This window comes from Ostrinia nubilalis, chromosome 21 (genome assembly GCF_963855985.1).
Source record: "Ostrinia nubilalis chromosome 21, ilOstNubi1.1, whole genome shotgun sequence".
Classification (NCBI taxonomy): Eukaryota; Metazoa; Arthropoda; class Insecta; order Lepidoptera; family Crambidae; genus Ostrinia; species Ostrinia nubilalis.
The window spans coordinates 2015383-2031805 of record NC_087108.1 but is presented as its reverse complement, the minus strand read 5'-3'; the positions used below and the strand labels follow the sequence as shown (position 1 = coordinate 2031805).

The following is a 16423-nucleotide window of genomic DNA, read 5'->3' as shown; positions in this document are numbered from 1 at the left end:
TATCGTTTAATTCGAAGGTTGAGTATCGAATTTTGTCGAATACGCAAACGATTCGAAGACGAAAGTTGTTCATGCTAGAGGTACTGACACTGTTGTCTTGCAAACGGACGACTAAAGTCCGGCTCAAAACAACTAATTTTAAAGAGCCCTAAGTCATGAAATAATCCAGCAAGAAAAAATCCAACAACAAAATCCCATGACTTCCATCAACAACAAGCGGTTTCCTGGACCAAACAAAACAAGGCCAATCTGCGGGAACGATCAAATAACTGTTCCGAGTAAAATTGTTCCGAAGACGCCAACCGAAAAACAGAAAATAAAAGAAACTCGCTTGTTGCAAAAACCGTGGAATCTTCCACTAGTGTTCCGATGGTAATTACGGTATATCAGAGGTCGAGAGCTTCTAAGTTCGTGATGTAATTTAAAGGACGAGTTCGAATAACTTAAATCAACATTCAATAAGTAGTGAGCATAAAAACATTTAGATTCTTACATTATTCATTAGAGAACCGAACTATACAGAATATAACCCGTAGTAAATTGTTAAGTTTTTAATGTAGATTTTCTGTTTCTCTATTCCAAAGTTGTAGATTTTGGAGATAATTTGATAATTCTCAGGCAATTCATTGATACATTTGGAGACATTTTTTAATCTGTGAAAACACGAAAAACAGTTCAAAAAACACCATGTTCGGAAGCCTCGATTCCATTTTCAAAAAAGCGAACGTTATTCGCATGCATTTACGGTACCGTTACCGCCCAAAACGGAGCAAAAACGATTGAATTTCAAATTCTCGCTTCCTGTTTTTAGGAAATTAATACATTTAACGCTCCGTTAGCTTATCTGTGTCGAATTGGGGCCGGAGTTTAAGACTGTCTGCCGATTGTGGCGGAAACTTTAGCTAAATGGGTAGTTTCCAATCTAGGCAAGTTTGGATTAGAGGGTTCGATTACACGAGAAAGGAATAAGTTTTGATAGCTGCTACATAGACTTTAACTTTTCAAATTACCATTTTGGAACTAAGATTCTTCTAGGTTCTCAACGGAGGACCAAATTGTGATTTAGGAGATACTGCGTAGCTTTAGAAGTGCACAACTTTACACCGACACACGGTGGATCGAGCCCATACAAGGTGTTGGACATGGTGCTTTAAATGCAACTACTTAAAACAAGATTGATTTGCATATAAATTGAAAGATGAGACTTCATTCTATCAAATATCACTAATATCAAGTCATGATCTACTATCATAGTTATGTGGTGCGACCGTAAAGTGAACAAAGTCAAAATCATGGATTTTCTGACTTCTGTTTGTATTGTCAATTTATCCAATTTCGTTCACTGGTTTTATGTTATTACTTATTAATGTATTATCTTATACCTTTATCTTAATCTGTGTGTTAAAATGAGTGCCTAAAAAACTTCTAGCTTGGCTATTTTGACGTATTTTTAAAAGGTATTTTTTTTAATGAAAACTGCGTGTTTTAGTTGACATCTTGGGCGATCTTTAACAAACCATGAATGAGAGATGATAGATGACAACGTGGGCGATATTATTACTCAGTTTTTAGACCCTTATTCATCCCTATTTTCGAGAAAATCACAAAAAACTAAATAAAAGCGCCTCATTTTTCCGCATAGCAAAATTAACTTAGGTAAAATTCGTTACACTAAAATAATGTCAGGTAAACCAAAGATGTTTATTTTGGTTTATGAGTTGTTTATCGTGTGCAATTCAGTAAAAATACTCATTAAAATGAAAAACCTCAAGTCAAATAGAGATTTGTATGCATTATTAAAAACCACGATGAAAGATCGCGCTAGTTCTTTAGCTAGGATACTAGAGCTGTTTTCGCATACACTCTCTTCAGATAAACAGAGGTAAGTACTAACGTAGTTAATACTTTATGAACATAAAGAAATACTATAAAACAGATATAGTAAAAAAATCATATTGTCATCATCTCAAAAGATTGTCGTTGAATTTAGTACATACCATACATACATTTTGTATGTATTTTTTTCTTCATTTATGATTGTGTTAGGTAGGTACTGAGTTACACATTTTATTTATCAGATAACTATAAAAAAAAAACAATAATTTCATTGACATTGTTTGTCGCAAGAAGAAGTAGTGTCATTATAATGAGCACCAGTTTTTAGCTACAAACGTAGATTGGCTTAGGCAATCTGTTGATTGGAGTCAGTTTTGTAGTCCGCTAAGTCCCTATAAAATTGCATTAGTATGTATCTAACAGCTAACAGAATATAAAATCAAGCTCGACAAAATCGAACAAAGTGATTGTGTGCAATGAAAAATCAGGCGTTTGCAAAAACATTTCTTTCATAAGTTTAACACTTAATGAGAATAAATTTAGAGTATTGTTAGATTATGTATCTAACAGTTAACAGAATATGAAAACAAGCTCGACAAAATCGAACAAAGTGATTGTGTGCAATGAAAAATCAGGCGTTTACAAAAATATTTCTTTAATAATTTTAACACTTAATGAGAATAAATTTAGAGTATTGTTAGACTATGTTACTCTTTAAATATGGAAACAGACCAAAATGAGTGAGTATTTGCTTTTAATTGAACAATAAATACAAGTTTTTCATCACTATATTTTAAGATTTTTTTTCACTTATATTAATTGCCATCTAATAAGTAAAATCTATCACATTAGAAAGATAAACTTGTCAACCTTACACTGTAAAAATTTGAAGTTACTACGTTGACGCAATCTCATTTTATTTTAAAAACACTGAGTAAGGAAGCGATGTCCAACGCTTTGTATGGGCTCGATCCAGTGTGCGACACTGAGAAATGGTCAGTAAAATGAACAACTTCCTTTGACGTACCTTCGAATATTAACTTCAGAAGGGGACACCAAAGGGAGACATAATACAGGATACAAAAGCCAAATCGCGTCAAAGACTCCCCAAACCTACCAGCATTAAATTAAAGCAGTATCATTTTAACTTTGTTTTGATTCTCCGTACCAAGTTCAACGTGAAAGCAATTTGCTAATGCTCAAGGTACGGGGGCACGATTATCGCCCAAAATGCCGCGTATTGCGCGCCTAAAATTCTAAAAATAATCTACGCAGTTGCATTTCGCGACCGTCCGCTGTGCAGTCTGTTTTTGAATCGCTTCTCCGAACGCGCAGTGCGGTTGTCCGAGTGAGTACAAAAATAAATAGAATGAACACTTTCTCGCGGGTAACGCGCGCGAAAACATCGTAACCTGCCTAAACAATCGTTGGATTCTAAGCTCTGTTGCTGGCGAGTAGAGTTGGAAATAAAAATTTTGTTTTGATCGTAGTGGTTGCGCCGATGCGTCACGGAATGGCAGGCGGGGGCCGGGCGCGGGGGAAGGGACGGGTCATCGTGCTAAGCGCTATACACATCTACAATCTACATCTACAGACGTGTTGTTCAATCTGTAGGTACATAGTACATGTAGATCGTACGCTGTTGCCAGCCGGCGCTCGCCGCCCGAAGGTCACAGCGATGGATGTCTGTTGAAAGTTACGTGTTGAATCGACGCGCGTTTAGTTACGGCGAATATGAAAATTGGCCATTTCTCTTCGAGATGAACAAGAATGTTGCCTTGGAGCGTACGCTACTTTGTTGTCGGCGTGTTATTAAAAGCCATCCTCTTTATTAAGGGCAATGGATTACCTACAATGTAGAAAACCGGTCGCAGACACTTTACGACGAATGAAAGCATGATTACGATTGTTCTAGAATTCTAGATGTTTCTTTGTCTTATCGATTCACAATGAGTTAATTTGAACGATAGTTACGCGTGAATTGCGTTCTAAAATAGTAAATAACTATATTTATGTTGAATGTCTCGGTTTGTTTTTTAAACATACAACAAAGTAAAATGATAATTATTCTGTTTAGCAAAATACATTTTGCGTGGGACATTACTCATTCTGTAGATAATCTTCACAAAAATAGAGTTTTAGGCGGAGATTCCAGGAGTTTTCATTCAACGAAACACATCAACCATTAGTTGTCGATACTGTACCGTTCATGGTCATGGCCATTTTTTACCAGTTCTGTCCATTGCATCATTTTCCTTGGTAGGTACTGTGGGTAGATTATGAACATGATCTATCAACATGACTGACCTCGGCCGGTAGTAAAGATCAACAGAAACCTATAGATTGTCTTTAGATCGAAAATATGGACAAATTTTGATTGGTTACCTTGACTTGAAGACCTTTCTGACGCAGTTTTTTCGAACTCCTCCTATGTTCTTCTGATTAATTTCGTTGCAGGTCCAATGACAGTTTAACTTTTCCCCGGGACAAACTTGACCTTCACTGGATGGGTTTTTATGGCGGTCAAGCTGGAGGTAGGAATGAGAGGTGGGAATAGTCCCGTTTTTTGACGCAGTTTCCCATAGCGTTTGTAGTTTGCACACAACAACTATGGAAAACTGCGTCAACTATGCAAGCGAAGCTAAACTAACTTCGCTTATTTCTTGGTCTGCAACTGGCATAATTTTGTCCCAAAACTCTCTAGCGCCTAAAGATCGCGGTCATTCCGCAACAGTCGGTCAATTAGTGACTGCAGGACAACAGTTATGTCGCGTCGTGTTCTTAATTGCATCGGTCGACGTACTACTGATATGATAAGAGTGAGTCAAAAGCTATTTGTGTCTCTCAGTGGGGTAAACAACATCTGCCGTTTCCTTGTGATCGACAAATATTATATTAATTACTTGTTAAGTAACCATCTTCAATGAGAATAACCTGATTTTGCCATGTTACAGTCAGTGCTAGAATTTATTCTGACTCCTAATTTCCTTATGGGTGCAAAAACTTTCCCTCGGGACTCACGCTTCCTTGGTAGGGATTTATTGGTTTAGGCGAAGTTTGTGTTCCTAAAAGATTTACCAAAGATCTATCCTTCGAAAACCCTTATAATAGGTATGTTACACAATATTCTCATCAGCAAGAAATCAGTTTTGGATTTACTGGCTCCAACAGAAGATTCTCTATGGTCAATAAAACATATTTACATAATTAATAAAACATACACAACAATAATCGTATACAGTAGTAGCTTCTACCTAAACGACCGGTAAAAAATATTCCGAATGAGGAAAACAGCCTTGATATTGACGCAATGGTCGACTGGAAACGATTACCCGGTAGCAAACGACCTCCTAACCTAACGGTCACTTAATAGGAATTCCTAATAAGCAGGTCCACGTTTAGCCAGACCAAAAGCCGAAGGAATGAAGCCACATCATTTCTCTAAATGATGACGCAATTTTTACTGGCAAATATTGGGGTTGCTTTGCAGTATTTTTCAGTCTACAAAATACACCCTTTTAGCGAATGCTGGCGAAAATGAAAACATCACGAGAAGAGATCCAAAATTTTACGGGAGTGCAAGACTAATGAAAAGGTTTACAGCTAAAGTAGTGTGGTGCTGGCATGTAAAAACGAAACGACTAGGGAATAAATAGACTGCCTGCTGGAACCTACTAGAAATGAGAGGGGAACTTGAAAAAATCTAGCGACTACACCAATTACCGTAAGGTATTAAAATCTTGATAACATCATAGGGCACATCTTTCGGATTGTACGTCGATAACGATCACAAACAAGCTCGTGAATATAGAAGAATCCTTCAAGAACTTGCTGCTATCTTTTGCATGCAAACCCAGCCGAGCATACCAACTGGGCAATGGCTGGCAATATTTATTAGGGTCCAGCCCCGGCTCGAGTTTATCCACGATTAGCCATCGTAACGACGTCAGATGCCAATCGATACACGATAACAGTTTCATTCGGGTCCGCATTTAAATCGGACGCTATCAAAGTTGATTCGAATAGAAACTGTGGACTGCAGAATTTCAAACAAAAATCTACATCGATGAACCTAAACTAAAACGCTTTCAAGTGACAAAACTTCGTAGATACTTACAGGTTTTACAAAGTTTTGTAAGATACTCGATATGTAAAAGAAGACGTTAAGCTTATAAGTACGCTTAACGGTAGTATTGGAGAGAATTATCTACATAATTTAAGGAGCATCACATTGAAAAGTAGACGAAAGACTTCAAAACGATGAGCACGAAACTGACAAGAATTCCAATAATCGGATCGAAATGTTCTACGCACGTGTTCATGAAAAATTGTAGGCACATTAGTAGCACGTTTCGAATTTACTAAAAACAAACGAGAGAAAGAAACGAAAGGTTGAAAAAATAACCTCGACAAGGTCGAACTCGTCTGCGGGTCACATCCCACGTCATGGAACAATAGAAAAGGCAGTTGTTTCTGAACCCTGTGGCAGACGATCTGTATGTAAACAAGGCAGAGAATTACCTAACTGAACATAAATGATAAAGTCAAATAACAAGTAAAAAAAACGCGCATGTTCCCAATAAGGGTTTCCTAGAAGATCTGTCTAAACTTTAGTAAAAAAACTTCATAATAGGTACGGCATTGAAAGATGCTAAGAAAAATATTCCGAAAAAACACGGACAATATCACAGAAAATACCTTAAAGAATCCTGAGCGTCGTTGAAAACATTCTCAGAAAAATGTTCAGCAAATTCGAGATCGAGACAACTCAACTTTGACCTTAAGAGCCGGCAAACCAACATTTGCGGATATCCTAAAAGGAATTGTTACGGTTTGGAAGAAGTTTCTAATTCGTATTTAACTAGATGTAAATACGAACATCCGGAAAATCCTTCAAATAACCCCCAAGTTGAAATTGTTTGCGAACTGAAAGAAAAGGTATTGTTGAACATTTCCAAGCATTGTTAGCCGTATTTACACAGCTGGGAGAGCAGAAATTAATTATATTTCTCAAAGGCCCTCTTTTGCATGGTTAGGAAAAACAACTGCCCACGAAGTGTTCGATTCTGAAACACTCGACGCGTAATTCTGTAAACACGCCCGACGCCCGTCCATCTTACAAACACTCAAATGGTACACTTTTATAAATACCCCCGCATACCTAAAGAAAAAAAGAATATCGCGTGAGAGTTGACGCGTAAAAATAAATAAGAACAGTTTTCCTCAAGAACAAGCGCTCTTATACCGATGGAATAAGACTCGGAAAGAATCCTGCTTCGGTCTGCGCCGGAGTGGAGTCAAGGGCAAAGCGTGTGGGCGCGCAGTTTATCTTCCCACCACGTGTAGTCTCTACCTGATTTGGTTGATTAGATGAATTCACGAATCGTACTTTTTTATTACATTTTAACAATAGCAAAGTAAACAGGATGCCAGACGTACTTAGAGTGGGTACCGACAAATAGATTCAAAGCGATTCAAATTAAGTTTCCTAGATGACAAAAACAATGAATAATACAACGATGGACCATGAAAACAATAAATAAAAGATTACAAGAAGAACAAAACTAGTACTTATCGAGGAATACAAACAAAATATGTGCGTACATTAGTGATAGCTTCAAAGAGTGGAACATAAACTGATAGGCTTTTAACTTCCACAAACAATGAGTTTGCTAACTGAGGACAAAGAGAACTCAAACGCTTTAAGGCGGATTCGTTTATTTTGTTCGAGATCGATGCATCGCGAAGGTCGAAGTGTCGTTCTCGAATAACAATGGTCTTGACGGCTTCTAATGACTCGAAATGAATGATGGAGTGTAAACGAAGCTCTTGACAGATCCATCAATTCGTGTTTAACGCGACCAGCGTTGCGGAGCGATCGTGTGCAACGTGTTTGTACAATTTTATATAAACCAACATCTTTATGTATTTTTCAATTGCTTCTCAGGTTTTTGTAGGATGCGCAAAAGTAGGTACATTTTAGTATTCGTTGTGTGATTCGACGAATAATTTAAGCTTTGCTTAGTTTTAGGAGCACTGTTTAAAAGGTCTAATTCATTTTTAGGATGTAAGTGCAGAACAAGGGGCGACTTTGCTACAAAAAAATATAGTCTGACGAGTCGACTATACCTATCCAATTTGACTAGCAGGTATGAAAATGCATTGAACATAACAAAAAGAGCATGCAGAACTTCAAGTGAAGATGACGCACGTAATTGAAATCGTGACTTAAAGTGTTACGGGAAAGGATCAAAACAATGATAACCGATAGATAATAGAAGCAAAACACTTGTAAAGAAAATTAGACGTAATAGTCTAAAGAACATAGTCTTAAGACACCTACTATTCAAATGACGTATCGACAGACACCGGGTTTTACCCCTGCTTCTAAAAAACAATCAAGTTGTACTACAAAGGTAGGTACATTCACAATGGTACGTGCCTTGCGTGGGATGAGCGAAATTTTTATGAGACGGGCCGGTTTTGTTCACAAAATCTTCATTTCAGGTTTGATTTGGTTGAGAGTTGATAAGTTGAGATTTTTAAGGCTGCTTTCGATTTTGAGTCCACACGTCCCTGTCTCCTTTATTAATAAGGCTAGTGTTCAACTTCTACCAAAATGTCTTCATATGGACCATGTATTTACTGTAACTGTACGAGTATGTACATAATATTCACTCTAGCTAAAACATTTTGCCCGTCCACATCCCAGCATTAATAAGAACAACGAAAGCATACAAAAGTGGGACAAAACTCGCAAAGTTCATAAAGCATAAGTGCATAAGTATATTATCTCAAGAGTTCTGAGTTGTTTCCAGCAATCGCTAATTATGAAACTTCAGCCCCGAGGTTTATGCAAACTAGTACTAGCACGACACTAATGACATACCTGCTAGGAGTGCTAGGAAAATGTAACTTCCACTCTTCAGACGTGCTTTGGCTTTGCGGTTAAGTATAACCACAATTTGGTTTTGCTACGTGTCTATTTTGTAATCAGCATCATTTGGTTCCTCTTTTGATTCTTCAGCTTTATTAATATCACTAATAACCGAATGGTTATCTCCACTGATAAGTATATTTAGCACTATAAGCTTGATTCGTCATATATCACTTTTAAACGTTGATAAGAACTGCGTTTGTTCCTCTTTTTTTAGTTTCATTTTTTATTCTAATATCGCTAGTAACAGAATGTTTCATATCTGCACTTATTAGTTTGTTTAGCACTAAGCTTGAAACGTCATTATCACTTTTAAACGTTGATAAAGACTGTTGCTCAAATTTGACCGAAATATCGCGGGCAAACTTACTCCTATCTTATCGTAAAGTGAATCGTAGTGATCTGATATTAAAGAATGTTATCAACTCTTTTGTTTGCGAAGATAACAGAACAATACAAATATTTGAATGCAAGGATGGTAACAATTGTATACGCGTAGCTCGATGTTTGCTTGCGCAGCGTCACAATGCAAAGTCATACAAAGCTTAGAATTTCTACAGGTGCCAGGTTTCTCAGTTGTATGACCTACCTTTTATTCTTTAACAGTCACGATATTAAACCTATATTTATATCGTTGAATGCTGAAGGAAAGAAGACTTTATTTTTCCACACTGTATCCGATTTCTGCAGCAAAAAAGAGGCAATAACTGTTCATAAGTATACGAAGAGTGGAATTACTCAACTTCCAATAATACTCATTACTCGTTGAAACGTTGAAAGTGCCCGTTATAAAACATTGGTACCCGTCAACAATCAAGAAATCCCCGATACGGTATCCTATCCTTTCCCTTCTAGAAACGAGATATGATTTACGAAGAATCCGAGTGTACCAACTACAGACAGACAACTTTCGTGAAGTCTTTATTGAATTCCACATAAGGCTTAATAACAATCTTTTTCTGTAGCAAAACTAGAAATAAATTGGCATAATGGTCGCAATTTCCATTAAGCCTCTTGTAGGATGACGAAAGATATTTTAATGAAGTACCTACACAATTAACTTTCACATTCCGCTGTAACAGCTTCAGAATGTACTATCAAAATGTTTAAAAAAAATTCAAGAATAATATAAAGTTACTGGAAAAATAAAGGCATCACCTAGCAGACAGAGCGAACTAAAGTCCCATCAATCAACGCCATAAAAAACTTTACTCAACGACGTACTTTCAACAGCAATATCAGTAACCCAAAGTCAGGGCATTATTAAAAGTGCCCATCAACGGAGAAGTGCCTAGTTACTGGGCATCGTGGGAGTTATTCGAACATACATCGCCCCGAAAAAACATCAAGGGAAAGAAATCCGGGGGGAGAAGAATTATAACTTTGTTTTTCTTTGGAAGAACCAGTAGTTCAATCTTCATGATTAGGGATTCTTAGACGTAAACGCTCGTCAGGGAAACTGGTAATTTATGTAGATGAAATTTCTAAGTAAGAGACGAGAGTGCAGCCTCATTTATTCACGTTTCCATGAAATAATTATCATAATGAAAAATGTAAACAGTTAAAATTATAAAATGGTAATGAAATGACTTATATTAAAAGAGGCAATTACAAAATTGGCTTTGTTTATGAAAGCTTTTAAATTGACGGATGTTAAAAAGGAATTTCATTTATATTAATTGTTGGATTAACTGCAGCTGGAGGATTTTGTATTAACATACTTTGAGGTCGAATGGAGACAGGGTTCAAGTGAAGTCCATCATAAGTAGATTCTTTATCTACGTTTTAATCGCCATGAATGACCTGAAACATTCGATATCTGATAATAATACATCGTGTATGTCAAAGGATGGCGGAAGTAGTAAAGATACCAATCTTTATAGTTTGTTGTGACATGAATTGGGACATGTAAGTAGGTTTATGGTTTATACGTCCATATAGTGTCTGAAATTATTCATGGAAAATAAAACGTAATGGTCGTTCGCTTCCTCATTTTGAATTGTTCGTCTGATAGAACTTTAACATGCCAAAAGTTTTGTTGGCAGAATGCAAATTGTTGTTTTTCTTCCATTTACTAAAAACAAATAGCTGTTTGAGTTATTTTTCTTTCGCGTGTTTCTTTCTTCAAACATCAAACTTATACTGCCTAACTCGTGCCTAAAGTTTGTTCGTATAATTACACAAAGAAAAGTTTTCTTTAACGACTCGATTTTTCGTCCTTTATCAAAATGTTACGTAGTAAGTCATTTGTGTTAAACGTTTTGAATTCAATGCAAAATATCGAAATGAATGAACGAGTGACGGCGAAATTCGGAGTCAGTTTCCGGAATTTTGTTAGCCATTTCAATGAATAAAATCGATGGGCCATTTTCGCCGGAGGTACGTATTCCGTGTCCAATTTTACGCTGCGTACTGCTCGCGTATACTTTGTAGTGACTTAGGTCAATTATCTTCCTCCAAAATATACATCGCCAGTACGCATACGGACTAATCATGTATGTATTGTAATAAGTGCGTGATTACAATTTATACGCGAGTAGTTGCATGCTAGTCATTTTGACTTATTGACCTCTCTTTCTATTACATACTAGCTTTCCGCCCGCGGCGTCGCTCGCGTGGAATTTTGTCTGTTACAGAAAAACAATATCGCGCGCGTATTTGCTCACCGTTTAGACCTACCCTGGACTACGACAAACATTTTAAAACCAAAATCAGCTCAATCGGCCCAGCCGTTCTCGAGTTTTAATCAGACTAACGAACATCAATTCATTTTTATTTATATAGATAGATTAATTCATATCTGCGTGTCTACTTTAAACATTGAATCATCTTACGACACGTGTCATTGTTTTGATAAAGGATTTTTTGGTGTTTCTTATTCTGCCATAGAAAAGATAGGTATTTGTTTTGGGGCTGATATTTCACCAATTGTACGTATGGAAATATGTCAAAATGATTTTGTTCTTGAGATAAAAGTTAATAAATAAAATAAATAAAAAATAAATATCCTTAGACATTTTACACTGCGCTTCTAGTCCCAAACTAAGCAAAGCTTGTACTATGGGTACTAGACAACGGATATAAACATAATTAAATACTTTTTTTTTTGTAAATACATACTTATTATACATAGAAAACACCCAGTCCAATACAAACAAATATGTTCATGCACACAAATGTTTGTACTGTGCGGGAATCGAACCCGCTACCACTTCGAACCACTACACCAAACGGCCGACAATACAAACCTAGCATTTAAAGTCTCGCATAATATTGTATTTAATGCGCGTTGAACTTTCTTCTCTCACTCTCTCTCATATTAATTAAATTGTTATTTAATTTGAAATCTACCTAATCAATTTAATTTCAAATACCACTTACAATAGTTTTAAAAATCTAGATTTATTATAGATTCAGTAAAATAATAATATTTTATGTAATAATATCAAATAAATGTAATTTTAAATATAGTTCCATATTTTACTGAATTTTACTAAATCAATATCAACTAAACACACTCTAGTCAAGTGTAAGTGGTGTAGTAGAAACTAATCGAGTATAGTTTGGAGATGACTTTTTTTACTAAGCTCCTCCAAACTATACACGATCAGTACGCAAAATTCGTGTATAGTTTGGAGTCACAGATTTACAAACAGGCACTCCGAAATATACACGAGCAGTTTCCTATGGGTGCGTTCTGGCCATGTATAGAACGGAAAGACGCGTCAGCGACTTTAGTTAGAAGTAAGACCTACTTTTTTAATATGTGTTAAGTTAAAAAGCAGTCTGTTTTTCTGTTGACCGTTATTTGATATGAGAAGTTCTCCTGTTCGAACAAAATGGCGGCGCAGCCGGTTCATTCCGAAACAATTTCACACGCGTATCGTTTAACAGTTCGCACTGCGCAATATCTTTGTACCGATAACTCCGTCCGGCTGCGGAATAAATTCTAGTATTCCTACATGTATGTAAATGTCCGCAATGTATAGCTCAGCTGACTTTGCGACGGTCAAGGTCACCATAATCGCGGATTTTATTTATCGTTAATCTGTGCGGACGTATTGACCTTCAGCGGGGCATAACGTGTGGGCCACGCTGGAATTAACCGAACATCTTGTCCAAAGTGTAATACTTAAAAAATTGTTGCTAGCATCCGGATGGAGCTGGAAATTGGCGGTGAATGTAATTTTCAACTATCGGCTGCGGCTGGTTTGAACTGTTCTCCGTCCATGCCGGCATGGACACACCTAGCCTTTGTAACAGGATGTCCGCACCTGCTCAGAGAATATGGCGTCCGATAATAAATCGCTAGAAGATCGTATCTTACGCAAATCCCTTTTATGTAGAAAATGTATGCAATTTGGAAAGTATCCAGTCTTCCGACCCTTCTTAATACTTTATCATAGTGACGTTTTTATGGATCGGCCTTAATCCTTGCTATTCAGGGCAAGCCTGATAGATTTCTCCAATTAAGTTCCTGGGCGTAGGAGTCTTGGAGCCGTCAGGCACTTTAAACGGTAACACAAAGCAGACTAAGACACGTCTGTCATGTCATGGACAGGAAAAACACTTTAAATAACGATAATGGTTCCCAGAACATTCCGGACTGATATTCATGTAAGATTTAATTCGAGCCCAGGGTATCAATACACGTAGTAAAAATATATTCAACAATCAACCTCAACTACCTACTTACTAACTAATAATACAACTAAACACTATTCGAACACCTACAAACGATATCTAATTGAAGTAATTACGGAGTGTAGTTAATTAGGTATGTTCTCAATACTAATTAAAGAAATATCAAATTACCTAGAAATGAAATACGATGTTACTCATATAGAATTAGAGCACAATTTGGATTGCGATTGGGATAACTGGGTTAAGAGCTACATCGAAATTAATAATTATATTGAGATTGTAACGAAATTTAACTACAATAACAATTACGAGAATCTAATTTCAATTCATAATTTAATTTTTATACAGCTTGGAAATGGTCCAATTCGAACAGTATCAAGGAAGGTACATTTTCAAATATAAAACATGCAATTCACTTGATAATCCAAGAATTCATAACAGTAAAATTTTCTGCAATAAATAAATCAAAATTATGCGTTTCAACGATAAAAGTACGAGGCGTAGAGAAACAAGATGGCAGCAAGAGCAACCAAGATAAATGGTCCGCTTAGTAGTAACGTTGTTTATCTGACAACCGAAGGGATTTCGAAGGTTCCAAGGATAAGACCTTCCCACAGGATCAGGGTCTACAAGGAGATTGTTACCTTTGAAGCATTCTCTTGCTTAGGAATTTCGAGATTACGACACTAATGTGTTTTGGAAGTATTCCAAAAATTCGACGCAACCAATAAAAGATTTTCTTTGTCTTGATTTTTTCGTGCGATGAATTGAGAAAGATCGTGGATTATAAAAATACTGGCTTTTGCTCGCGGCTTCACCGGCGTGGAATTCAGTTTGTCAAATTGATAGGATAGTACTGACACTAGCCATCCTGGAACATTCTTCCTAAAGAAATTCCACGGAATGTCGTACGTTATAACGTTTCCGCCGATTGTTCGAGTAGAAAGTACCTAACACAACTTCTGGGATTCGGTCACAAAGTACACGCAACCACCGAGTCAGTTATGATTACGAATGCAAGATAAAGCTGACAGTCTGAAGACTGGCCTAGATTAGAAAGTAGGAAATTTTCCACTGTGGCTTTCTATTGTGAAATATTTTTACTGAAGGGGCTATAAGTATTACTAAGATAAATCTCAAGATAGCTAAGTAACCATTAAGGGTTCCCATCTTTAAGTAAAATTTTAAATTTAAATAGAAAGGACGTTTTGTTTTGAGCAAGTAGGTAGGTATCTTGCGCCAGATAATGTGAACTACCTTGAACTGGATCATTGTTATCTAATGTGTGACGTGATAAGCTTAATGGTGTCACATGCAGGTGCCTTTGTTTGCAGAAGAAAGTATGTGGGCTCAATCAGGATTTGATTTAATTCCCGTTCTTTCTATCAATGTCCCTTTAGGGATTCTCGAAGCCTATTGAGAATTGATTGATTGGTCATTCAAAATAAGTGACTAAACACTATAGTGGAGGAGGCTCATAGTCCAGCAGTGGACTGTAAAGGGCTGATGATGATGATGAAACTTTATTAAACAAGTAATCTCAAATACAGGAATATCAGGAAAGATGTTTAGAACCCACGCCTACATCGTTTCATATAAAGGCATCGTGTTGGTTCCGAGTCATAGACGTGAAATGTTAATGTAGAGAGTTAATTCCGTCAGTCTCATATAAGGGTAGCACAATTCTAAGAACTGAATAGCTTGTGTGCACTGTGGAGTATACCTACTGCTGTATTCTGCAGGTAAGGTAACATCACTTCCTGTATCATGTCATAGGTACTACAAGGCGACTGTTCAATGGCACACGCCGATAAGGAGCCAGCACTCATTGATCCCAGAGGTAAATAGACAAAACACCTACCTTTATAACCGATTTAACAAGATATCGAGTGTCGTAACTGGCTGGTGATAACAGACACGTCATCTCCAGTCCACGAGGCGGCAGCCACGCTGTCACATGACTCAACCGCGGTTTAGGCAACGAGAACCAATGGGTACCTTGTGACGACGTCAATGAGCACCTCTCCCGATGGCGTAGACCACACCATAATACACTAAAACACTACAACACTAGTCCACCTGCGAACAGAGCGCACCATCTCACGTACGGATAAGGACCTCAATACACGTTCCCGAATGATAACGCGGCCAAACAAAAAAAAACCGGGGGTCCTAAGAAGGTCGAATCTGGTATTTTTTTCTGAAAAGCTGGCAACGTCGCGTCGGTCGCCGGACGGACCGCGCGTTCGGCTCGCGCACTGCTCATTGGCCGAATGCGTCGGCGGCCATCATTGCGCTGCGGCCGTTCGCCCAATGACGTCGCGTCCCGCACGCCCCGGCCACATCCTCTCGGCTTGTTGAATGAATTTCGCGGCAGTCTTGCCGGAGACGTCAAGCGGGGAACACGTGCACAAGCTTCGAGAAACGTAGAATGTTTGGCTGACGAAGATGTGATCGAAGCAGATAGTGACTTCCTGATAGTTAATGCGAACGCGATGAAATGACAAGTCGTAGTAAATTTAATAACTAGGCAGAAGTTAAGATAAGTGCTAAACGTACCATCGATGTAAAATCATATAAAACTTCAAAAATGTTGGAAAGCTAAGAAAGAGATAACAAAAATAATACATAAAATAATGTAGATCAATACGAAATTATCACATAAAACGATAGCACAAACAAAAATACTGGTTGTGAAAGTTTTTGAAGATGTGTTTGATATTTGTGGTGTTTTGGCGAAATTTTACAAGTCTATAAAAAATTGTTTTTTTGAAAATTGAATAATTTTACTTCAAAACAAACTTGGCAGAACTTGTTTATTCTTTTCGTGACAGCAATTACCTGAAACAAAAGAAAAATAGAAAATTTTAGACATGCAATCACGAGTGAAGTGTTTTTTCGTCTATTTCAAAATTTTCACAAAATAATGACGAAACCTAATTATTCGATCAAAATTTCAATCGTGAGCGTCGTGAACTATAAATGAATGTGAAATAATTATATTTG

At 37.2% G+C, this 16423-nt stretch overlaps 1 protein-coding gene across 1 annotated transcript in view; it reads right to left on the bottom strand.

The window, feature by feature from the left end:
* The window catches only part of LOC135082420 (nuclear receptor corepressor 1-like), a 60974-nt gene extending 45297 nt beyond the window's left edge, over positions 1-15677 (bottom strand). The window contains exon 1 of the mRNA XM_063977215.1: positions 15416-15677. Coding sequence (XP_063833285.1) covers positions 15416-15465 — 50 coding nt within the window. The 5' untranslated portion in view covers positions 15466-15677. The remainder of the gene's footprint in view (positions 1-15415) is intronic.
* Positions 15678-16423: the final 746 nt, after the last annotated feature.